At 51.1% G+C, this 24838-nt stretch overlaps 5 protein-coding genes across 5 annotated transcripts; 2 read left to right on the top strand and 3 right to left on the bottom strand.

Moving 5' to 3' along the window:
• Window positions 1–5274: 5274 nt before the first annotated feature.
• CGCS363_v008075 (putative transporter) lies at window positions 5275–7175 on the bottom strand (the record flags this gene model as incomplete). Its single annotated transcript, XM_036639924.1, has 6 exons — window positions 5275–5502; window positions 5555–5655; window positions 5707–6106; window positions 6160–6509; window positions 6562–6883; window positions 6948–7175. 6 exons carry the CDS (start codon window positions 7173–7175, stop codon window positions 5275–5277), a joined length of 1629 nt encoding a protein of 542 aa, XP_036494497.1.
• A 4846-nt stretch (window positions 7176–12021) lies between these two features.
• Window positions 12022–13663, bottom strand: CGCS363_v008074 (Tryprostatin B 6-hydroxylase; the record flags this gene model as incomplete). Its single annotated transcript, XM_036639923.1, has 2 exons — window positions 12022–13496; window positions 13546–13663. 2 exons carry the CDS (start codon window positions 13661–13663, stop codon window positions 12022–12024), a joined length of 1593 nt encoding a protein of 530 aa, XP_036494031.1.
• Window positions 13664–14843: 1180 nt separating this feature from the next.
• cprA-1 (NADPH--cytochrome P450 reductase) lies at window positions 14844–17032 on the top strand (the record flags this gene model as incomplete). The annotated part of the gene is made up of 2 exons (XM_036639922.1): window positions 14844–15089; window positions 15143–17032. The coding sequence occupies 2 exons, from the start codon at window positions 14844–14846 to the stop codon at window positions 17030–17032; spliced, it is 2136 nt and encodes a 711-aa protein (XP_036494026.1).
• Window positions 17033–19335: 2303 nt separating this feature from the next.
• On the top strand, window positions 19336–21171 carry itr1-3 (Myo-inositol transporter 1; the record flags this gene model as incomplete). The annotated part of the gene is made up of 5 exons (XM_036639921.1): window positions 19336–19543; window positions 19625–19920; window positions 19976–20411; window positions 20460–20650; window positions 20701–21171. The coding sequence occupies 5 exons, from the start codon at window positions 19336–19338 to the stop codon at window positions 21169–21171; spliced, it is 1602 nt and encodes a 533-aa protein (XP_036494027.1).
• Window positions 21172–21296: 125 nt separating this feature from the next.
• Window positions 21297–24457, bottom strand: CGCS363_v008071 (uncharacterized protein; the record flags this gene model as incomplete). The annotated part of the gene is made up of 6 exons (XM_036639920.1): window positions 21297–22925; window positions 22983–23048; window positions 23101–23255; window positions 23314–23707; window positions 23757–23967; window positions 24015–24457. The coding sequence occupies 6 exons, from the start codon at window positions 24455–24457 to the stop codon at window positions 21297–21299; spliced, it is 2898 nt and encodes a 965-aa protein (XP_036494494.1).
• Between the last annotated feature and the right edge of the window lie 381 nt (window positions 24458–24838).

Here is a 24838-nt window from a genome sequence, read left to right as displayed (position 1 = left end):
TTCCATAACTCGCACGGAGTCCCTTTTGCGTCCACCTCTTGAGGTTTTTCTACTAGGGTTGGTCGATCTCCTACCTCAATAAGCTGTCCATAAAGGTGCTCATCACCCGCACTTCGTCAAATTCTGTGTCTGTGATGAGATGAACCTGGTTAAACGGCATCCGTGTCCCGATCGTCCGGATCGCCAAGATGTATCGCAACTAGGGATGATCCTTGAGAACTTTGACCGCGAGCCTCCGACACCTGCAAGCATTGATTAATATAGGAGTACTTGGGCTGAGTCAGTCGGGCCAAGAACCCGAGAGGTCTTGGTCGCAGCTGCGCCATTGCGCAGCAGACTTGGTAGAGACGCTAAGCTGACGCGAATGGCTGTTGTGAGTTTGTCGCGCCGAGCTGACGAGGCGATCAGTTCCACGTTTATATCCACCCGGCGCTTGGCGTATCGAGATTCATGTGTTTGGTCGTATTGAAGCGAAGTATTTAGAGAAAGCAATGTCTGCTTAGAATTCGCTAATCAGTTGCTGTTCACGTTCTTCCTCAGCATTGCCAACTTGATTGTTTTCCCAGAGCCTTCTCATATTTCTGCAACCTTCACCATGGCTTTGAGAACATTATTCAGATTTTCCATGTACTCCGTGCGGCTATTACAGATTTGCGCATTGGCTCTCACCATGTTTGGCGTGTACTATTCGTCATGGTTGCGGAAAAGTCACGACCTGGCCACCAGCATTGAGGGAGATGGACTCGAGTATCCTACCCTCAACGAGACTCTCTTCATATTTACAGTAAGTGAGCAACTGATTCATGAATAGATCATTTGAGCCAACAACTTCGCAGGCCATATTTCTTTCAGTCGAGATAGGAGTCAACTCAAGTATCCGTCGCGGCTCAGATCCTCGGATATCGGTACTTAGTCTTGCGGTGTTCACCCTCGGCTTTTGTGTCTACGTTGCCGTCCCAGAGACCCAGCGACACATGAGCTTGATTGGGTCAAACCAAGACCGCCTTCTCTGCCAGACTTCACCGGATCTTCGCATAAGAGGCGCAGTTGGTCGTGCCACGATAGGAGCTGGCATAGTGACCTGGTATGCCGCCTAGAATCTTGAGTATGCCGTTTTTCGACTGACTGTAGCGATACAGGACAACTAGTGTGGTCTACGTTCTGTTTGCTGTGATTGATTACGCAGAGACCGTTAACGGCATTGAGACAGAACTGAGTCGTGACGAAAAGAGGCCGTTCTGGCATTCCGAGAAGCCGAAAGCAGATCTCATTTCAGTGTAGAATTTGCCTTTGCAAGGAATCAAGTGGGTAGTGATGATGTTTGAAAAATGCCCATCACAAAGATAGAAACCAAGAAATAATGATCCAAGTGTATGAAGTCTGGAGAAATTGCGGGCGCGTCCGATGCGTCGTCATTGAATTTACATTCATTTGATGGTCGGCATGAACAAAGTCAAAGGCTAGCCCAGCCATCCCTGCGTAGTTGCTCCCAAACTCTCCTCAATGGAGCCCATGCTCCGTGTCAGTCGAACCCGCTCAACTTCATCTACCCAAGAACTGCCAGGATGCCCTGAGCAACATCCTAGTCATTGCAGGCGTTTACGGCCCCTTCTGACTTGTTGTATCTGCCCAGGCAGATAATCGTTAATTAGACTTGGGTTGTGTGCTCCAAGTCGCTCGAATGATGGGGAAATCCTGCCTGTCATCCGCAAGCTTCCGAGCAAGACAGAAGGCCACCGCAGTTGTAAGGTCTCCAGTGAGGAACAGTAATGCAAACTCGTCCCTATTGTTAACGTTATGTCGATTTTAGGTCTGCTCGGGTCAAAGCACTCTTCCGCGAGAGATTTGTGGCCTTGAAAGCAATCGCTTGCTGAGTTTAACCCTTAGGTAGATGTGCTGTGGGTGCAACCACCCACGATTTCGTGACGGTGCTGCAGACCATATCTGCAGGCACATCCCCTGGTTTGGTGCAAAAGTTTGGAGGAAGGATAAGCGTTCCGCTGTCAGCTGTCGGCTCTTGGGTAGTTGCTACCTCGCCAAGCGATGGAAATCGGGGAATCTGTGCCTATGGAAATCGAGCTGGACCTGTTATTAATAGTTGATGATGTATTCGGCTTGGTTTCGCCGATGTCGAGTCGAATGCAGATTGTCAATTGACTGCGTGGATCCTGCCGAGGAACTAGGGGAGGACCGCCATCACCACAAGTCTGAGTCAAGTTCCCAGGACAAGGACTGTCACGGAGCTGTATACAAAGTCTCCGCAGTAGCAGTCGACGAAAGCGCCGGCGAACCTCGATTCGCTGAAGGCAGCAACGCAGATGTTGACATGATTATCATCTCCCTGTCTCACGAGAGCAGTACATGCAGAGGTCTACGGCTTCCACTAAAATAACTCAAATACCAAAAGTGTAGACCAATGGTGGAGGTGAATGTGTGGGGTTAGGCAAGGCCTGGAGACTCACGGATGAATGTCTACTCGCTGGGCCTTAAAGTTGCCGGGTTTCATCAAATTCTGCCAACACACGGGGGGTTGACTTACTACTTAGCTCTGTTGCTGGTTGAGCGATACACCTGGTCAAAATTCCGGACAACGCTCAACATATTTTCCATGATGGCGCTAGCTTTTATATGTGAGGGTTGAGTAGATTTCTATTGACAATTCCGTGACACTCCTTCTACAACGAAACACAACAGATTCGATATGAACATCTCCTATAGACTTGAACCTGAAGACACAAGCCACTAAGTCTTTCCTTCCTAGATGCGTGAGAGCCTCCTTTAACATGATTCTTGGCCCTCACTCGAAGTTTTCGTATCTCCGTTGACAGGGCTTTCATTGTATCGGATCGTCAACTCACCAAGTCCTCCTGTGGCGGGAACGTCTTTGCGTTCTTCGTGGACCAGCAATTGCAGAATCCCATGCGGGATACTGGTTGACTGGGAATTCCGGTCTGAAACCCCCACCCGCAGCTGGAGCACCGTAAACCCGAGGTCTCCGATTATGTGAAAATGATGGTCTGCGCTGCTGGGGAAAAAATGCCGGCGGTGGAGGACGTGGTGGAGGAGGTGGTGGGCCGTCTGTGTCATTGTCAACGAGTAGTCTTTTCCCTAGAATAAGTAGACTCTCAGAATGCTTTGGACGCACCTGTAGACTCAGAATAGGTTGTCGTTGTTTCGACATCATACATGCCAGCGTGTGAGTGCCGCCGTGTTCTTCGCGATGAGCAGAGCCGAAGTAATCGGCGCCATGGATGAGGTCCGCAGAATAACCCATACATGATTATCAAAAGACCAGCACCGATGATGGTAGCTGTGAGTGCAATGACACCGCCGTCGGCCATTTCGCCGTCAACTTGGTGGACAATGGAACCAGGATATCGGCGCAAATGAAGTTGCCTTCATCACAATGGGTCTCAAATTATTTAACTTTTGGAAGTTCCTCAAATCAGGCTACGTCAGGTGATGCCAAAGACGCGGGGCTTTCGTTGGCTATGATACGTGGGGGAGGTCGCGTCGGCGAAAGATTATCATGCAGGGTGCTTACGGCAATGGAGGTGTGGCACACCAAACATGCGGCATGTCCCAACCGAACAACTTTGCGATCATCTTCCACGACATTGGTCAAGCTCACATCTCATAATGCCTTCTTTTCATTTCTTAGTGCTAGAGACATACTTGTCTAATGCTAAGGGAAAACCGGCAGGCTTCATCATCCTTGACTTTCTGTCTCAAGCCAATGTCGTCTAAATGTTGCCAAAGGCATCCCAGAAGAGACGCCAAGTTCATAGCTTTCAGCAATAATGGGTTGCTGTCTGTCAATATCTTTGCTCATCTAAGGTAGCCCAGGAGCTTAGAGTTAGCAGACGTATTGAATGACAACGAATGGGTGTAAGAAGAGTAAACCATACAATGTTTAAAGTGAACGGTCAGGTAGATAGCTGCCTTTCAGCATTGGACTGTTACTCACAGCCTGTAAGGTGTCTCTCCGAGTGACGGCCATGCCGCAGCCGACAACGTTGCAGAGACAACCCTTAACACCTGGGGTATTGGTTCCCCTAGTAGTGGAGATCATGAGATCGAAAGTAATGTTGCCATTTGCAACATGAAGGCGAGCCGCACTCGCAGCGTTTGTTCCGCCACCGTCAATCGTTGTCATCGTCTGTGATTTCACCAGCCACAGACGCGTCATTTGTATCGCAGCCCACACCCAGCACCACTGCGACGACAGAGTCATTGGCCTGAGCCTTGGTCTTGATAGGCACCATGATACCACTCTCAGATTACTTCCGGCGGAACTTCACCATGATGCCCTCAGCAAGCTCAAAGCTATCCTGGACGGATGCGCCAGTCATATGCCAGTATCCCGCCATGGCTAAAGCCAATGCCTTCTCTAGAGTGTCGGCAGCAGCGTCTTCCATGTTATTTGTGCCTGCGAGGGGCCCGAGGCCTGATAAAATATACAAAGAAGTGAACCGTAGGGTGGGATTGAGTGCGAAGCTGTGAAAGCACCTTGAAGTGTGATTTTGCAGAATAGAATTAGCGGTGTGAGTTGAAATAAATAACTAGAAGCTAGAAAGCTTTCTCACTTCAGGTGAATCAAAGTTCCAAAAATTGGGAAGGAACGATTTTCAAAAGCGCATGCAGGACCAATCTTGCCTCACAACTGACCAGGGACCTGCGAATTCATCTAACCGCACTTCTAAATTGCAGTGTGTTATAATTGATTGGATGTTGACTTCGGCATCTCAGGTCGAAGTCAGACGATATTACTTTTGATAGGTGCAGTATAATCGCGCTATCAAAAACTCTCTATTCATTGCTTGACGCAAAGCCATACAGCCCTAGGAACGGTTATAAATCACTCTCGGTGAAGCAATTCATGACATAGAAAGTGTCCGCCCGGGGTTGATTTCCATAGATCGACCCCTTATTCGTCTTCAGCCGTCTGAGGAAAGGGGATGTAATAAGAGAGCAGAGACATGACTCAAATTTGGAGTTGGAAGTCATCTTTCATGAATATCCTCGAATAAAATCAGGTACTTCCGCACAACGTCTCGAAGAAGCAGAAATTGCATGGATACCTTACCTTAAACGCACTTGTGTTATCAATTCTTCAAACGAAGTCGGCCCTATAACGCTACCTGTATACGTTTAATGTGAAAAGAACCTCGCTGGTTAATCTTAGGACATCACATTGCATATTTGTATTTAACGGGACCAAAATCAATGTTGTGCCTTCATCTATGTAAAAGCATTGCTTTCTTCCCTTGCCCTCTAATGAGCAAACCGGAAATCTAAACGTTTGCTTCCCTCATCTTTCGTTGTTGCTAAGTAATTGTCCTTCTCCTGTTGACTCATGTTCTTCCAAACATCATCCCGCTTCTTATTTCTCCACATGTAGTAGCCTTTGATCATCCAGGCAAACACAGCGTTCCAGGCAGTGATAGCAAGTAAGACCTTGTTTCCGCGGCGGTACAAGGGTGCGTCATCGGTACGGTAAATCTGCTGAATGTCAATTCTGCTTTCTTCTTCTGAGTGGGAGATAATGACTCACGTTGGAAGCAATGATACTGCTGGCTTGCACCGTCATGTTGTAGACTGCGCTTCCGACGGTGCGTGTGCGTACAGTACCCGCATTGCGAGATGTCAGGGCAACTGTTTGTGTGTTAGTCCCAAACCAGAACTGTCGTTTCAAGAGATACATACCCAGGATGGAATGAACATATGGGTATCCGATTGTCAAAGCAGTCACCGCATACCAGCTCCAAGGGCTTGCTGTGCTTGGGAGCAACTCCAGTGCCAGCAGAAGTGGGAATACCCAAACAGAGTAAATGAAAACGGTGAAGAATCGGTTGTTGAAGCGCTCCGAAAACTGAGTCCAGCCTATCAGCTGGATAAAGAAGAGGACATATGCCGGGACAGTCAGTAGGTTGGTTTGGAATGTGTCGAAGCCAAGCGCTCGAAGGTTGAGCGTCATGTACGCCGTGACCGGCTGAACGGGGATGAGAAGTGTGAAGCCGTAGAGATAAATCGGCCAAAGGTCCCAATCGCAGAGAGCGGACCACAGGAGCTTCAAAGTCAAGCCTTGTCTGTTGTGCATTCCACCCTGTCGAAAAGGTTAGCAATCCGGAGTAATGCACCCATGTAGTTGGAACATACCTTGCTCGGGTCATCCCTGAGGATGCGATTGACCATGATGATCTCTTCCCGCTCGGAGAACCAGCCGTCCTTTCCACGAAGTCCACCAGCACTCTGAGTCGGACTTGGTGGGAGATAGAACCAAGAGAGGATGCCGATCACTGCTGTCAGACCACCTTCAAGGGCGAACAGCCACCGCCAACCCTCCCAGCCTCCCGTACCTCGCAAGTGCAGAATGCCAAATGCAAGGAAAGCTGCAATGGTCTGAGTGAATGCGTTGCTAGTAACGTAGAACCAACTGAGACGGACGGGCAGTTCCTTGCTGGTGTAGAAGTACGAGAGGTATAGAATGGCGTCCGGAATGAAGCCGCCTATTCAAGATCAGTATCTGAGGTCCGAGCAGGAAGAACAGTATAAACCTACCTTCGATGAGACCCAGCAGTGCGCGGGTTACGTAGAAGCCTGTCTGGTCCTTGATGGCACACTGGCAAATGGCGACAGTGCTCCACAGGGTCATCTGAATCGGAATCCATACATCCGGGCCTAGCTTCTTCGAAAGCATCTGCGAGGGCAGTTCGGCACAGAGAAAGCAGAGATAGAAGATGGTCATGCCATAGTTGTACTGATTCGTGGATAGACCGAGATCAGCGAGCATGTTGTCAGAGTTTGCTTGCGTGATGTTGCCACGGTCAAGTTGCAATGCGAAAAACATTAAGCAGACCCAGCTGCAAATTCTATAGTCAAGCTGTGTAGTGTCAGAACATGAGGGTTCGGTCATCACTTCAACAACCACCTTTGGGGACTCTCACCTTCTTGACCAGCTTCTTTTCCTCTTTCTCGGACCATTCTGCCTTTGGGTCGTAGCGATGCCGACCCTCGTACTCGGGGATTGGCTCATACAATTCTGCCGAGCCTCCAATTGCCCAGACCTCAGTCGAAGCAGCCTGCTTTGAGCTAGAGGCTGCAGATTTGTCGTCGACATTGAGTCGTTCGCCCTTCTGCTCAACAGCAGAGTTGACGCTTGGCGTGCCAGACATGGTAAGGCGCCAAGACAGTCGACTAGTCCTGGGGTACCAATGAGAACGAGATGGTGATGCGAAAGAACGAGGCTCCCCGTAAACCTAATTCATGCCTAGAATATTTATTGCAGAACAGAAATAGCATGTTTGACCAGTATTGCATGCAAAGTCTGCCATCACAACTTCGCGATCCACGATGGTGCAATTCGGAGCTTCGTCATGGAACCCCACTAGATATCAAGTGGGCTCAAATACTTCCGCGGAGAGGACGGCTTTCAGACCAACGAAAGACCGGCAACTTCATGCCGAAGGCTTACAGGCTGGAGAGACGGGACAGGAGACCTGGAGTTGCTTCGGGGCAAGATTAGGGTGGATGTCGTTCATGGGTGCCGGCTGTCTAGGGGCCTCGACATTGCAGTGGCGGAAGGAGGCGATAGCGGAGCACTTATGAAATAGAGAGGAGAAAGTATCTCACCAGCGAAAACGCATGAAAATTGATTGGTAGCAGAGTAGTATCAGACACAAAGCTTCTGACAACGATGTGGTTGGGTTGATTGGCTCCTTGCATCGTTCCTGGGATGGTGGAGTGGGGGAAGAGATCACGTCAACGCGGGCTCAAATGTGGTGATCTGAAATGCCGGTTCGTGCAGCACCGGCCCGACGTCCATATTTCTCCGCACAAGACAACCAGAATAGATGCTGTGAAGCATGGTAAGATACACTAAGCGTTGTTTCTCACCCTTAAACTGCATACGTCAATGTTGTGTGTGATAATGCCGCCTCTCGCTCTTCACAAAACAAGCTTGTTGGTCCCTAATTCCAATATTCATTGCTAGTTGTCAAACCTCAACCTTTAAGTGACGTCCAGAAGTCGAAAATCACGAGGCCCTCTTAGAATAACAACGCAGGGCTCAATTGACTGCAGAAGGTAGTCTCAGATTTTGTCTGCATGAAAAAGACTACACAGAGTGCAATTCAGAGGTCTTGCAAGCCGGGCTTCTGGAACTACGATTCTGCCACTGGTCTGTGATTCACTTTCGGTACTTGACTTGTAAGATTCGACTTTGAGGCCGGCAATTCGTATTGACTAGAGCTCTGATATCGCTAAACCCCACAAAGTCGTCGTCCTCAATGCCATCGTCGTCGTCGCTCATCGTCTCCGCCTGCCGCCTGCAAAGTGAGCATCCACCCATGTACGTCAGAAACCTCTTCAGAGTAGGACTCCAACTGAAGAAGTATGACAAGCTCCTCTCAAATATCATGAGCTCAAATATCATGAGTGAGTGATATGGAATGAGTGAGTGACATAAAATGAGTTAACTGAGCTGGTACGACGAGATGACCGCCTGGCTTGAACTTATTGTCACCAATATTGAGCATTTTGGGACCCACCTCACTCACATAATTTGAGCGCATACCCAAAGATATTCACACGTGATTGGACTGCAGTACTAGAGTCTTTCTGGGGTAGTTTTGAGACAATTGTCTCGCTATCTCAGATTTCTCTGCTGCTAATACGTGGCGGAATAGAGACCCCGTTGATTCTTCCCATGATTGTGTCGATATGTTCGGGCAACACCTGTAACTCTCTTTTGAGGATGCAATTTCCCTTTGCGCTACAATCATGTCCTTTGAAACTCTTTGCCTTGTGGATGCGAATATTGATGTCGGAAATGCTGCACGTCGGGAAGTCTGTTATAGAAGGCCACAGTTCACAGTCTCGTAGCGCCAGGAAATAATCCGCCACTCTAACCTCATTACCACAGAACGAACTAACATAACCATTGCAGCTTTGTCGACCGCTGATGGAGCAGGCTGTATTGGTTCTCACAGTCTGCTCTACGGCGAATAATTCCTGTTGTACCTGGGCCAATGTAGTTAGTAGTTGCTTTTCAACCGCATCTATACCAGAATTGTGTCAGATTCTCCGTAACAAAGATGAAAGAGGTGTATTTCTTACTCTTGGTTTCCCAGGACAACCGTTCAGTTATCTTCTCTTTGGACCAGGCAATTAGGAAATCGGCCGGCATGTATCGTACGGCTGTGGCTGAGATGATCTTGAACCATTCCGGCAAGTCCAGCAGATAGGCTGCCGTCAACAAACATCCATAATCTTCTGGCTTCGCAAGCTTTCCCACGCCTTTGAACCACAGGCCTGTCCATGGGAGCAGAGCGCGGCCACAGTCGTATTTGTCGCTTTGCTGCGCAAGCAATGCAATCGCCCTTGGTTCCATCGACTGGTAGCGGTAGAGGCCATGAAAGTGGAGGATGCACAGGAGCTTCTCCATTGCCTTGGGTTCATCCTCTTCGAGACTAATTTCGGGGCATTTTCCCTGTCGGACTTCAGACCCTTCCTTGAAATCGGGACCAAAGAGCGTTCTGAAGTATGACGAGACTAGGCAGAGTGTGGCGGAAGAAACCAAAAAGCGACCGCGAGCTTTGTTGTTGGAATCCAAAAGAACGATGATGGCATCTCCAGACGGATGCAACTTGACAATCTCCGGTTTTTCAGTGATTGAATCCATGGATTGAGTACAAGAAGTAGGCGTGATATCCATCCTGCTGGCAGTCGGGCTTGGAAAAGTTATGGATGCAAAAATGCAGTCTACAAAATCGTGAATGTTGCAGGTCTTCTTATGCAATGCGCCATCCGCGGGAAGGGAGGTTCGAGATTCGTACCAAGAATATTCAGGGTTCTGCCGCACCGCATCCAAGGTTCACTTACTGTCGGAGGCCCACCATCGGCATCCATGGATAGGCGTTGGCATTCGCGGGGTGATAGAGGTTACACTAGCGCTTAGTCTGTTTTGAAGAAACCAAATTTTCGGGATCAGATGTCAAATTGCAGGCTGCTCAATTTCTCTCGACGTGTGTAGCTGGAGTCGGTCTGGGCCTTCATACAAAGTGCTGGCAAATTGATGGGCTTTCACAATTTCTAACTCAACCTCTGGGCGCATTTTGATTGATGAATGCTAAGGTATGCAGCCTTGGGCGTGCCATATGATTTCGTACTGCGGCCACGCATGTAAACTAGGAATAAGGCAATGGACTGAAGGATTCGCAGATCGACCTTTGATCCATATGCTACAGAACGCCGTTTTCCCAACCAGCACGGTCTTGTTTTCCCAGCCACATTGACGAGCTGCAACTTTAAGAGATCAGAGAGTGGATGTCTCCTCCGTCTTGCGATTCGACTTGAGCGAAATCCCGTTGATGCCCTTGAGAACGACATCGATCCTTTCCGACAGGGCGTTCAATTCCTTCTTTAGCTTACAGACTTCCCCGAGATCGCAATGATGCCGTCCAAACTGTTTTAGAAGCTTTGTTCTTTCTCTAATCTGCGAGATAGTTAGACGGGAAGGAGGCCATAGCTTTCCGTCTCGTAGTGCCTTAAAATAATCCGCGACCCGCACGCCAGCCGTGCAGTTCACTATTTTCACTGCAGGTACTCCGAACCTGAGCTCGCGAAGCAAGAGTACTTCTTGAAGCCTCCACTCAACCTTGTAAATTGTCTCTTGCGTTGCCGCTATGGCTTTCATCGACTGCTTCTCGATCATATCTTTGATGTGTTAGTAGCTGATCTCAAGGCCCTAAATATTCTCGTGTTCATACTCTTTATATTCCGCGGGAGTCGATCGATGAGTTCATTGCCGTCCCAGACAGCACGAAAATCCAGTGTCATCTGCCGGATTGCTGCGCCTGAAATTGCCCTGAAGTCTTCATCCGAGTCTAGAAGGTAGGCTGCCGTGATAAGGTAGCCAAACTACTCGCCTGTAAGCTGGCCAGTTCCGTGAAACCATTTGAAGCCCCACGGACTTAATGGCGGCACAGTCGTATTTGTCACTTTGATATGCTATCAGAGCAACTGCTTTTGGCTCCAGGTCCCGGAAATGATGAAGGTTATGGAAATGAAGCATTGAGAGAAGAATACCCATTTCTTCGGGCCAGTCCTCCTCGAGGGCAATCTCAGGACAAATGCTCTTTCGAAGGTCTGCACCTTCCTTGAAATTAGGCCCGAAAAGTGTTCTGAAGTACGAAGAAGCCAGGCTTAATGTAGCAGAAGATACGAGAAAGCGGCCGTGACATTTAGCCCCACCAGGGCCGAAAATGACGATGATGGCATCTCCAGATGGGTGTAGCGCCACAACTTCTGGCTTTTCTGCATCTGCATCGGCAGGATTCAGGGTAGGCATTGGGGAGATATCCATTTTGGCAATTATGTGGTTGAGTTAAGGGAGAAAATCACCTGATAAAAAGTAGAACTGCTTGTTGGGTGCCTGCCTATAATCAATGATTTCAGTTTTCTACTCCTAAACGTGGCGGGGCGGTCATGGGACTCACGCAAGCCGTCCCCAAACGTGCTCAGGGTTCCATTGCTGAGACTTGAAGTTTTACGTCGGAGGCCGACTGCCATCACGACGAATGGTATCGCCAGGCTTTCGGGATTGGACCTGCATCTGGAAAGTTAATCCCAGCCGTGAAGACATCATCTAAACAAAGGAAAACTTATGTCTGTTTCGTGGGTGATTATGACGTTAGAGGTAGTGAAAAGGCTTTGGAATGATCTGTGACGTACCTGCTTGCGAAATTTGGGGGACGTCTTCCGACTTACAAATTATCGGGCGAATTGTTGACTCGGGAGAGACTTCAGGCGTAATAATCCCAGGTCTGTCTGTCCATACAGATACCCCTAATTGAACCTACTGAGCTCTTCTGCTTGGAAGTACTTATGATAAGTTATTCACATACAGTACAACGAAAGAAGCCACGGATCAGAAAACTTCTAGTGCTTAATCAATTTGGTATTCAACTTTCCAACGCCAAGTCCATTACCATGAATCGTTAATCTATGTACCCTGGGAATCTAGTTTGCCTCAACCTCCAACTGCCGCCTCCAGATCTTGACAGGCATCTCACCCAAAAGCCAGTTCATCGTCTCCTCGCGTTGAAGCTCAAAGTCCCTCGGCAACGCGAACTCGTATCTGTGGACAACCGAAGCCAACAACACGGCTTGCTCCAGATATGAGATGTTGCGGCCGATGCAGCCTCTCGCGCCAGCGGAGAAGGCGAGGAAGTAGGGCTGAAGCTCCTTGCCCTTCTCTCCAAGCCACCTGTCAGGGTCGTACTTGTGCGCGTCAGGGAAAATAGTCTCATCGCGGTGGGCGACGACGCCGGACATGCTGACGGTAGTGTTGCCAGGCACCCACTCGCCCATGATGTACATGCCCTCGGGAGGGGTCTTGCGCATCAGGCCCTGAGGCGTTGGGGGAAACAGACGGAGGGATTCATCGAGGCACGCACGGAGGTAGGGAAGGTGCTTGACCTTATCGTAAGGCGCGATAACTTCGTCGGTATCAAGTACACTGTCGACTTCTTCGCGGAGGCGCTGCAGGTACTTGGGGTTCTTGAGGAGCTGGTAGAGGACGTTGGTGACGGCGATGGCGGTAGTGACGCTGCCGGCGTTCATCATGATGTTGATCTCGGCGACGATTTCACCCCACTCAAGGTTGTTGGGCTCGCCGTTCTTGCTCTCCATGAGGGCTTGGAAGAAGTCATCGAGCTTCTCGCCGGCGTTGTAGCGCTTGAGTCGGTTTGAGGAGATTTGGAGCACAATGCCGTCCCAGCCCTTGGAGGCTTCGGTCATCTTGCGGTAGTAGGGGATGATGTTGGAGAGCTTGTCGATGAGCTTGTAGTTCTCGTAGGACCAGAGGAGCAGGGATTGCTTGCGGGCGGTGGGGTAGAGAGAGTCACGTAAGCCCACCTCCCATGTGCTTCCATCCTTGTGCTGGGCGAGAACTCTGTCGTGGCCCCGGTCAAGAAGGCCCAGGCGTTCAGAAGCACCAATATCGGCGATAGCATCAAGAGTGAAGAAGTTGGTCCACTTGCGGTAGTCGACTGTCAGGTCCTCTGGAGCAGGGAACATCTGGCCCTTAGGGAGAGGACCAGTGCAGCGCTCGTCAAGTTGCTTGAAGAGTCTTTCGACCTTATCAGCAACTTTGTGCTCCCATCCCTCGAGGTTCTTCAAAGCATAGGCCGAAGAGAGGACCTTGCGCTTCCTTGCGTGGTCGTGCTTATCAATGACATCGGCGAGGTGGAAGTGAGAGCCGGCAGTCAAGTCGTAGGACTCGTCCTTGATGCAAGGAGTTCCGTGACCGTAGATGTCCTTGATAGCGCGGACATCGCTGAAGGAGAGGGCGTTGGGACCGGTGCGGAGAATGGGACCCTTCTCCTTGTGAAGTTCCACGAGATGTGTTGATCGGGCGCCGGTGCGGGCCAGAATCATAAAGGGAATGTTGGAAGCGCCGGAGAATGTGCTGAAGTTTTCGAACTTGCGCATACCTATTTTGTTAGTGTGCGTTCATCCGATGTCCAAGGCCATGGCGCTTACCCTTTGAGTCCTTAAAGTACACGACGAGAGGGTAAATGATAAAATAAGACAAGGCAACGAAGAAAAGGCCCGCCGCATAGGGAGCATGCGAAAATGTTGAAAGCGTTTCCAGCGCCATGTCTGTTGCTAGATCCCAAAAGATCTGAAGTAGACGAGACAAGTGGTTGAAGTTGGAGTGGTGGTGTTTGGTGTTTGACTCTTTCTCGGCTCAGGGCTGGACCATCTCTTGAACTAAATAAGCTGCCGCCATGGGGACACTCAAAACATGAAAGTCACGAGAATGGCAAAACATAGACCGGCGAGATGATGCCCACTTTGGAAAGGCGGCTGTTGCGGAAGAGGAAAGACTGCCCGCTTGGCCTCGCCTCCACTCGTTACGACACGTTCTCCGCATTATGCACGTCACAAGTGCCCAATATCTCCCTCCTTCATCTGCGCTGTCAAGAATAGCTGAAGTGTCTTGCCCCCAAAGATGTACAAGCGGGGCGGGAAAGATGGGACGCAAGACAAGCGAAGACCAAATCCGCGGGGGAACCGATGCGCCAAGACACACGGTAAAAGATGGCAACAGTGTGGTGCCGTATTAGAGTGACAGATCGTGGGGATATCTCGGGGACCGTCACACCCCTTTTTCGCCGCAAAGGACGCGGGGGTTGACTTCATCACACGGCGAAGATCCACGGCCCGGCGAGTTCTCTAGCTCAACAAGGCAACTTGCGCCGCGGGATAACCACTTTAAACTTGAGAGGTGGGTATTCCCGACCAGGCCGGCGGGATCGGTGTTCCAGCCGTCGACGGAAAAAGACTCAGAAAGTTGGGGAACTTGGGATCCACGAGGGCGTTGTTGGCACGCAAAGGCTTGTTGGCCAATGCTACACTGCCTTACAAGACCCTGCGCTATCTCGATCCCGCGGGATACCTCGCCTATCTTAGTCTAGATCATTTGCGTCCTCCAACTCGTCTTCGTGTCCCCCGCGGGGAAGTGGATTGGTTCCCCAACTTTTGAGCCTGCAGTCTGACTCAATGGGGCAATGCTTCCCCGCAACTTGCCTAAGTGAAATCATTTAGGAAATTCTTTCGGCGAAAGTTGGCGTTGCTGGATCCGCTGCGGTCATGGTTCACATGCTGTTCGTATTTGGAAATTCTCACGATGATTATCTTGGAGCTGTTCGCACTTATTATCTCGACATCTCGGGCGCATGGTCATTTATTGCGCGAACACGGCAAATCCATTGACTTTTCTTTCATCTGAACAAATCGTCTTCATCGCTGTTGTCATCCGCTTTGTTGCAGACATCATGTCAATCCCGGGGCCTCTTCCAGAGAGCACTCTGAAGCTGCTCAGCCAGCTGGCACCAAACACCTTCGCAGATACCGCAGCTCTCGCCGCTGCCGGGCTGTTGTCCGCTGCTTATGTCTTGCGCGGATACACATGGGATAAGCCCGATCCGTACAACTACATTTGGTACGAGAAGCCCCAACAGGGAGCTGGCGGCAACGCTGCAAAGAAGTCCAAGAACATCGCTGAGAGGCTAGAAGAGCTTGTAAGCACATCTGATCATCCCATGTCACCAACTTCGCTAATGGTTCCCCGCAGGGCAAAGATGTAGTCGTCTTCTGGGGCTCGCAGTCTGGCACTGCTGAGGGCTTCGCCAACCGTCTGGCCAGAGAGCTCCATCAGCGATTCCACCTCGAGACCATGTCCGCCGACCTCTCAGACTACGATGCCGACACGATCGCACAGATCCCCCAGACCAAGCTTGCCATCTTCATTCTTTCAACGTATGGCGAGGGAGACCCCAGTGACAACGCCGGCATGTTCTGGGATTGGATCACCAAGCTTCAGGATAAGCCGTTGACGTCCCTCCGCTATGCAGCTTTTGGCTTGGGAAACAGCAACTACAGATACTACAACAGAGTCGTCGATGTCGTCGACAAGGCTCTTGAGGATACAGGTGCATCGCGTCTCGCGCCGGTCGGACGTGCCGACGACGCCGAGGGCGCCACCGAGGAAGATTTCCTCTCATGGAAGGACGACCTCTACAAGGTTTTCCGTGAGACCCTCAACCTGACAGAGCACGAGGTGAAGCACGAGCCTTCACTAGCAGTCGTCGAGGATGAGTCGCTGGAGATTCAAGATCTGCACATTGGCGAACCAGTACATCTCATTGAGGGTTCTGGAAAGTCTACGGCAAACTCTGCTATCAAAGCTCTCAAGATCAAGAACGCCTACGATCTGTTCTCCTCTCCGGGACGCAGCTGTCTTCACTTGGACCTGGAACTGGACAGCGGCTCACAACTCACATACAAGACTGGCGACCATCTCGCTGTTTGGCCTATCAACCCCAATCAAGAGGTTGACCGCCTCCTCAACGTCCTCGGGCTCTCAGAACGCCGCAGTGTCCCCATCAGCATCAATGCTCTGGACGCTGCCGTAAAAGTCAGAATCCCCAATCCTACCAACGTCGAGACGCTGTTCAGGTACTACCTTGAGATTTGCGCCGCCGTTCCAAGAGACACTGTCCGCGGCCTTGCTCAGTTTGCACCCTCGGCTGCTGCCAAGGAGTTCCTTCTGAACCTCGGCAGGGACAAGGACAACTACGCCGGCTTCCTTGCTTCCAACCACCTCACCATCGGCAAGCTTCTTGAGCTCGCCCTCAAATCGGATGAGACCCAGGCCACAGCCACGTGGTCTGGTATCCCCTTGTCATACCTTATCGAGAACCTACCCCGATCTCAGCCCCGCTACTACTCCATTTCTTCCTCTAGCATTGTTTCTCCCAAAGCCCCTAGCATTACTGTCGCTGTTTCTGATACCCCACTTTCTGCATCTCCAACCACTGCCATTCCTGGCTTGACAACGAACTACCTCCAAGCCCTGTCAACGTCACTTCAAGAGTCACAAGCGACTCAGCAGACGGAGGGTCTCAGCTATGCTCTCACTGGTCCATCGAACGCTCTTGAAGGCGGCCTAGTCTACGCCCACATCCGCCGTTCCAAATTCAAGCTTCCAATGCTGTCATCACACCCCTTGATCATGGTTGCTGCTGGTACCGGTCTCGCTCCCTTCCGCGGCTTCATCGCCGAGCGCCTCCGTCTGCAGTCCATCGGCAAGGATGTTGGCCAAATGCTGCTCTTCTTCGGCTGCCACAAGCCTGATGAAGACTACATCTACCGCGAGGAGCTTGAACAGATGGAGAAGGATCTCGGCGGCAAGTTGAAGATTGTCACCGCCTTCTCCAGACAGCAGGGCACCAAGAAGACCTATGTTCAGGATAAGGTCCGGGAGTTGGGCAAGGATGTTTCCGAGTTATTGGCAGATGGTGCCAGCTTGTACATGTGTGGCAGGGCAAGCATGGCGAGAGAGGTTGGCAAGACGCTTGGTGATGTGATGAAAGCAGACAAGGGCTGGGACGATTCGCAGGTCAAGGACTGGAGCGAGGCATTGAAGCGCAACCGCAAGTGGCAAGAGGATGTCTGGGGATAGATAGTATGGCATTAGGATGAGTCTACGACACTAGGATATGGTGTATGGTATGGATTTGGTAAAGGCAGCGTTTGTATGGTTTACGAAATAGATTCAAAGCGGCTTTCTTGCATCTACCAACATACTATTTCCTCAAGTGATATCATTTTCTAAAATACTGATTTACCATATAGACTGCTCGTGAGGCTGTACGGTGTACCAGAGATTCGGGTTCGCAATGTACCAAAGTTATTAGTGTGGCGAAGCTCTTGGGCTGGTTTGTTTGGCAGTAGGTGGTTCCTCTGGTTCCTGCATGACTTCAAGCAACCCCAACCGCAACACCGCACCCGGTTATCTGGTTTCTCATCCCAAGATAACGTGGACTCCTGAGCTTCACTTGCTCAAATTGGAAATTATCTCCTTGGGCTAGGCCATAAAGTGTGTACATGGCTTTTTCAGGAAGTCCAAGGCTCCGCCAGATCGGGAGGGTCTGGAGATCCGCCGACGTGCCATCTTGCCAATCATTCATGAGCACCATTCCTGCGTGGGGGTTGGTCGGACGGGCATTCACGATGTCCATTTCCCAGGGACAGATTTGCGGCAAGTCATGGCGTTCCATTACTACCCGGATTCAGTCCCCTTCAGTGGAAATACCAACTTCGCAAGAACGTCAACATGCAGAATAAGATGGAGACGGAAAAGCATCAGTTACCCACATCTGTATAACCCGCGGATTCCTGCTGGTGTCTAGCCCGGGCTCGCCCCGAAACATGACAGGGCCTAGATCGGACTGGACGAAGACCCCTTGTGCGTGCATCATGATGTCTCGCATGTGCATTTTGACAGAGCCGCAGATTCACATCAACTGTCAAGTTGAACAGTAACCAATCCCAGCCATCTCGTTGGTCGCATAGGTGGCCGCGTGGAAGGAAATGGAGCTGATTTGGTGCGGGCGAATAAGCTTTATCCTTGTTCTGTTCTGAGTCCCGCGGGTTATTCTACCCCTTTTGGCAGGTAATCCCACATGCAAGTCCCTGACTCGTTGAAGGCTCCTCGTTTTGACCAGGGTCTCCACGTTCATTCCGCTCACTTTTCTTGGGGAGAGACTCATCTGCCGCCGCCTCTGATCCGCGGGCTAAACAAAATCCCTTCTGTTCACGGCAGTCACAGGACTGCGGGCTCCAATCGGAGCCGCGAAATTGATAATATCAGTGGAAGATGTATCCTCCCCCAGTGTGGGGGAATATCCGGGGCAAACTCTGATGCATGCAAAATCTGGGGCAGGCGGACGCCATCCCAACCGCTTGGCCCACCGTCCTGTCTATTCTCGTGTCTAGTGTAATCAGCGTTGCTCCCATCGGCTGCACAGTTGCGTATCGTTTCCTTCATTGTTTGTGATGACATCATTCTTCTCTGAAGTTGCCGAGACCCATGTACGGGCCCATAGGGCGCGTTCTGTGCTGTAACCGATGGAAAGTCTTCGAAACCTCTCGCAATGACTCCGCGTCGTCGTTGGAAGTCCTCCGGTATTCTTAGTACCATATCGTCTTGCAATTCAAGGGGCAAACATAGGGAAAGATGCCGACATAACATCGCTGATACCGATGGGCTGGCCTCCCCTTCATACGGAAAATCAATGCCATGTTTTCGGCATCTCCACGCTGATCACAGTAAGGCGCTTGCTGATGGACGAATCTGCCAAGTCGTTGCGTCTCAGACGAACGAATAACAGATACAGCGGGCTTTTGTTACTACTTTAGGCATGGCTTAGTATGGATTCCCCCGCGTATCCCGCACGCGGAAGCACCCCAGACAACCCACCCCCGCATTTAATTCAGCTACGCTACTCAGTAACGCTCAGGTGTTGGGGAAAGGAGATGAGGGGGCTACTGGTTGTATTGCGCGTTGTTTTGAGGAACCAAGGTATCTTCGCCCGGGCTTTCTCTAGAACCCTGCTCCAACATGCCGGATGTAACGAGGATTCTGTCTGGTTCTGTAAAGGCACGGATGAGGGGGTTCAAGCTGGCAGGGCGCGCGTGTTGTCTACCCATACAACGAACTCATTCGAGTAATAAAACCCCGCGACCCACCTTGGCGCGCTCTTGATGGGCTAGGGGTGTAGTAGTCTCATGGGGAGAGAGGCATTGACTCAAATTCTATATAAGCATGTGTGTGGTCGCCTTCGTCCGATGATGGTTCGAGCTTCTGATCTAGCAACCGGCCTCAGCCTCAATAGCCGATCATCACGACACCAACCTCTCTTTCTACATCCGCCTCTTGCAACGTGTTTTTTGTGAGGCTGGTCAGCACACTCCTCGGACAAGATGTCGCAAACAACCCCCGACGCCGACAGCAAGAACCTGTCCAGAGAAGCGTCTCTCGATAAGGTCAAAGTTGATGGAGTTGCGAAGCACGTCGAGCAATCTGACGGCGTACAAGTCCCCAGCTATGATGATTCCATCGAGGATACTGAGCCGTCCAGAGCTGTATGGCTAATCACTTTCACCGTGGCGATGGGTGGATTTCTGTTCGGTCAGTTCTGGCTGCTATGCTGCTGATACGCGGCGTGAAAGTTTCCATGGAACGCGCGGGCCCTAATCTTGACTTTAACAGGATACGACACTGGTGTGATTTCGGCCGTCCTGGTCAGTCTCAAGTCGGACCTTGGACACGAACTATCGACCTCGGAGCAAGAGCTTGTGACATCCATCACCTCCGGCGGCGCCCTGATCGGAGCCATCATCGCCGGTCTTCCTGCCGACAGATACGGACGCAAGCTCGGTATCTACATCGGATGCGTTCTCTTCCTTATTGGCTCGATCATCCAAGCCGCAGCTTTCTCGCTGGCTCAGATGACAGTCGGTCGTTTCATCGTTGGATTGGGTGTTGGATCTGCCGCCATGATCATCGTAGGTTTCCCGAACCCCATACCTGACACATTTGATACTGAGGCCTCGAGACTAGCCTCTTTATATCGGCGAGCTGGCCCCTGCCAGACACCGCGGCCGCATGATTGCCTTCGATAACATGAGTGTGACTCTTGGTCAGCTTATCTCTTACGCTCTTGGAGCCGGGTTCACTGAGGTTGCTCACGGATGGCGCTACATGGTTGCCGTTGGCGGTCTGCCCCCTATCGCCCTTGCTTTACTGCTTCCGTGGTGCCCCGAATCACCCCGACAGCTCATCTCCCACGGCAAGGTTGAAGAGGCCACCCGCGTCATCAGACGCGTCTATCCCCATGCCACCGAGGAGCAGGTTCAGGCGAAGATGGGACACATGACCTGGGCTGTTGAGGTTGAGGCACAGGCTACGTCTACTTCCCTGTGGCACCGCTTCAAGGAGCTCCACACTGTTCCCTCCAACCTGCGCGCTCTGATTTGCGCCTGCGCTATCATGGCCAGTAAGACTACCCGTTTCAACGTTGACGGGATGAAACTGACAACGACAGTCTCTCAACTCGGTGGCTTCAATACTTTGATGTACTACAGCGGTGTTCTCTTCGGACTCGTTGGTTTCGATAAGCCAGTCGCCGTCTCCATCGTCGTCGGCGCAACCAACTTTGTCTTTTCCTTGGTAAACTTGTTGGTTATCGATCGACTTGGCAGACGCCGCATTCTCCTTTTCACTGTCATGGGAATGGTGAGTTTCCTAAGCACCAATATTTTCGACACAATACTGACTCATTCTAGTCCATTAGCATGGCCGTCGCTGCGATCGCATTCCACTGGATCCCAGTCTCACCCGACCTCAAGTTGCAAGCCACCTCGGTAAACTGGGCGGGTATCCTCGTCCTCGTCACTATCATCGTCTACGTGGCCTGCTTCGCCGGTGGAGTTGCCACCATTGCCTGGGTTGGCACTGAGCTGTTGCCTCTGGAGGTCCGCGCCCTCGGCACCATGATGAACACCGTCACCTGCTGGGGCTGCAATATCATCATCGCTTCGACATTCTTGTCTATGATGAAGGGTCTGACGCCTAGCGGTGCTTTCGGCTTCTATGCAGGTATCTGCTTCTTTGGCTGGGTCTTTGTCATCTTCTGCTATCCGGAGGCAAACGGCTTGCCGCTTGAGGAGGTTCGCCAGATTTTCTCCACTGGATTTGGCGTCAAGAAGGCGAATGAGTTGCAGAAGATGCGCAAGATGACTGGGGGATCGGCTTGAAACTATCGAGAGACCGATTTGTATCTATAAATAGCACTTTGTAGCGTTGATGAATCAAGAAGCACGATTAAATTGCAATCCAGAATTGATTGAACCGGAGATGTCTAGTTGCTGGGGTAGACCGATCAATTGCACACGTATGAGCTTACAGGAGGTCCTAGGTAGCTTTCCTTCACTCCTCCTAAATCAACCGCTATCTTCTCCAAGATCAGGTTCGAATGTCTCAACTGAATCTTGATGGTGTGTTTCCCAGGACCCAAATTAAATTTGCTCAAGTTGTGATTTCGTAACCAATTGCAATCCTGGACTGCATGGAACCATCCTTCGGGATGATCTGCGCGATCTTCCTTTTCTAAGAGCGGCCACATTCCACCGGATTCCTCGTCAACTTGGAAATGGTACGCCATTGTGTCTTCAGGGTCAAAATCCAAAGTCATCTTGAAATACAACTGCAGCGTCGGGCTCGTGGCTTGTGAGAAGACATAAAAGGTATAAGTGAGATGTTCCTTGGGTATCTTCATCATATCGATAACAGAAACTGCTCCATTCACGGTTCTACCGCAGTCAGGCAGCAGTCTGTACTCAGGTGGATGACAATGCGAAGCTGGGATGGAAACGCATCCGTCGCTTTCGACGAACCCGCCACTGAACGTCTCCGGAACTCGTCTGCCAGTGATTGGAAGGTGAACCTGTTCGAAGTCGCCTTCTTGGGATTGAATGTCCATCAGAACTTCCTGGTCGAAATCGTCCGGCACCTTCTCCCAGTCAACGGCAATCCAGATGCGTACGTCGTCGCCATCAGGAGCCAGCGTGCCTTCGGTGGCGGAGAGCTGAACCCACGGAACCGGGGAGGACGCTATCCAATGTATGACTTGGTTCCCTCTTGTGAAGATATCAAACCACCTCTTTGATGGCCCATATCGGCTCATGGAACCTAAAGTGACTCCGGGCACCAGGTCTCGTCGGCTGGGATGGGTTCGGTCAGATTCTTCATTCGTTCTTCCTGGGCGAACGCCCGCATGGCCTTCGACGGCAACTCCCATTTGGCCGACGATCGGGTTGGAGTTCTGCCGACGCTGGACATAACACAAACCACTGATCATATCACGCGACGGCGCGTGCCAGGTATCGCCGAAGCCGTAATGCGTCTGGCTCATGATGTGGTTCCACTTTCCGCCAAGCAAGGAATGGAACTCTTCACTGAGAGTGTAGTCATCGTCAAAGAGGTCGAGGACCTCACGAGCTAGTTTGTTTGCAGTGTTGCGTCTTTGGCGAGCATACAGCTGGTTTCTGCCTAGAGTGACCTGGAGTTTGGTGAAGATTTGGGATGCTTTGATAGGATGCAGGACTGTCTCGAATATTGCCGCCTTCTGGTATTCCGGTGCGCGGTAGTGGATTGCTTGGGCCGAGTCGAGGAGCGAGTCCCATCGGTTAACGACACTTTCTGCCTCGCCATAGTGCATCAGGGAGAATGTAGTCGGCTCAATGTGTTCATGCCTTCGCAGTGCGGCTAGTCTGTCGTACCGATGCCATATGTCTGCGATCTCCGTTGCCAGGCCTGAACCAAAGTTGGATTCAGCCATGGACGTGTAGAATTTGACGAAACTTTCTGCTTCGATGGACTTGATGTCCCAAGCCAGTGCCATTGCAAACGTGAGTGGGACTTCCATAGGTTTAATGTCGCCCACGTTGAAGACCCAAATCTGCTTTGCGTTGCGCCGATGCGCCTCCTGTAGTTGGTGCCACGTTTTCCCCTATTTTCACACGTCAGATCAAGTTGGCTCTACGTTCTGAAGATCACTGGCGCTCACCAAGGAGTTGCTGTTGATCCACTTGTAGCTGCGTGGAGTCCCTACGTATTCGAAGTGGTAGTATATCTATGCCCGGTAAGTAACTTATCACAGCGAAAACTTGTTTCTTTTGACTTACACCTGCGCCTCCCGTTCTACTCATTTCTTTCTTCGTCGGGAGACGTCTTATGCTTCCAAAGTTATCGTCCGCAAATAGAAGAGTCACATCATCAGGTACATCAATCGTTCCACTCTCGTACTGGTCTTGTACCTCCTTGTACAAAGCCAGAAGCTCTGTAGAAAACCTTCGGGTCAGCTTTCATCCCAATCTTTGACTTGATCATGAACGTACGGGGAACCGCATCCTCCCTGCCATGAACCTCCTTGATGACGGCTCTCTGAGTCTTAATCACGTCGCGGACCACAGCCGCTGGGTCATCCGTCTTCATCCCTTTATCATACTCTCCACGCATTCCAATCGTAAAGTAAGACTCGATGCCTTTCGCTCTCTTAACTCCTTCCTCGAAGAACTCGGTAATCTTCTTCTTGTTTGTCAGCCAGTTCCAGCTTCCATCTGGGTTATCCGCAAACCACTCGTTCGTGGCCCGCTGCATGGGCTCATGATGCGAGGTTGAGACGGCGATGCCATAGTCATTCGCAACTTTGGCATTTTCGGAGTCATCCATGAAGAAGCTTGCACCAGGGTTGGGGTACCCGGGCCACATTGCGGGCCACATGAAGTTCGCCTGCGAGTGTTAGCAGTTGAGCATATCTCGTTCAACAGTGTTTATGAACCTTCAGTCTTAGCAGTAACTCAAACACATTTTTGTAGAACTCCGAGTTGTAGCCTCCAAAGTTGTCTCTAGCCCATCCTGTGAGGGCGGGAGCTTCATCGTTTATGAAAATGCCACGAAACCGCACGCTGGGCTCTCCATTGTGCGTAGGCTCAGGGAGGGCGTATATCTCCTCGTGGTGTTTGGGAGGCACATCTGCCCAGAAGTACCAGCTACCATCTTGTCAGTAAATGTTCGAGTACTCTTACATTCAACTTACGGTGACACCCCGATCTGCTCAGACAACGTGTAAGAACCAAATATCGCTCCGCGCTTGTCGCTCCCTGCAATCACAAGCGCCTTTCTGCATCCCGGAAAGGGGTCGGTGACAGGGGCTGTCAGGAATGACTCCCACTTTCCGCGAATTTGGCCGAAGTCGAGCTTTCCATCCTTCTCCAACCGTTGGAGCAGATGACTCGACTCGATGCATCCAATGAGAATGCCCACGTCCGCGCCAGTGTCAGCATCGACTTCGTGTTCCTTGGACACGAGCAAAGGCTTCGGGTCAGACTTTGTGACGCGGCCAAAGTCGTTGGCAAGATTCTGTGCCGCAATGTGAATGCCGATGGGGTCTGATTCGTCAACCACGATGGTTGCACCGACCAGATTGAAGAGCTCGTCGCCCTCTGAGCGCGAGAACGCTACGATGGGCTGCTCGAACATGATACTGTTGACTCACACGCTGTTCGTACTGATACTTCGACTCTCTGGTCACAACGGCTACAACGACAGATAGTTCCCCTCAAAATACCTGGGCGCCGGTGTCTCCCGGCCCGAAGTCGGTAGCCCGCCAAGGCCGATCTCTATTCAGGCGCCTCAGCCGGAGTGAAAACCGGGTCTCTCGACAGGAGGATCAGCTAACTGACTTCAGTTCCCCAATGGGGACGACAGAAGCTTCTCCGCACGACAGGCCACGCTCACGGGGTGACCTGGTTGGCCAAGACTGGCATCCCGATAGCCGGCCCGGACTCCTCCCCCGCACATCACCCCGGTCCATCCCCGCCTCCGCATCAGCACGCTTGGGCCTCTGCCTCCAGCTTTGTT

The sequence above is a fragment of the Colletotrichum siamense genome (assembly GCF_013390195.1).
Source record: "Colletotrichum siamense strain Cg363 chromosome Unknown KSG_Cg363_contig05, whole genome shotgun sequence".
Classification (NCBI taxonomy): Eukaryota; Fungi; Ascomycota; class Sordariomycetes; order Glomerellales; family Glomerellaceae; genus Colletotrichum; species Colletotrichum siamense.
Note: the sequence above shows the minus strand (reverse complement) of the source record. Positions and strands in the feature narration are given on the sequence as shown.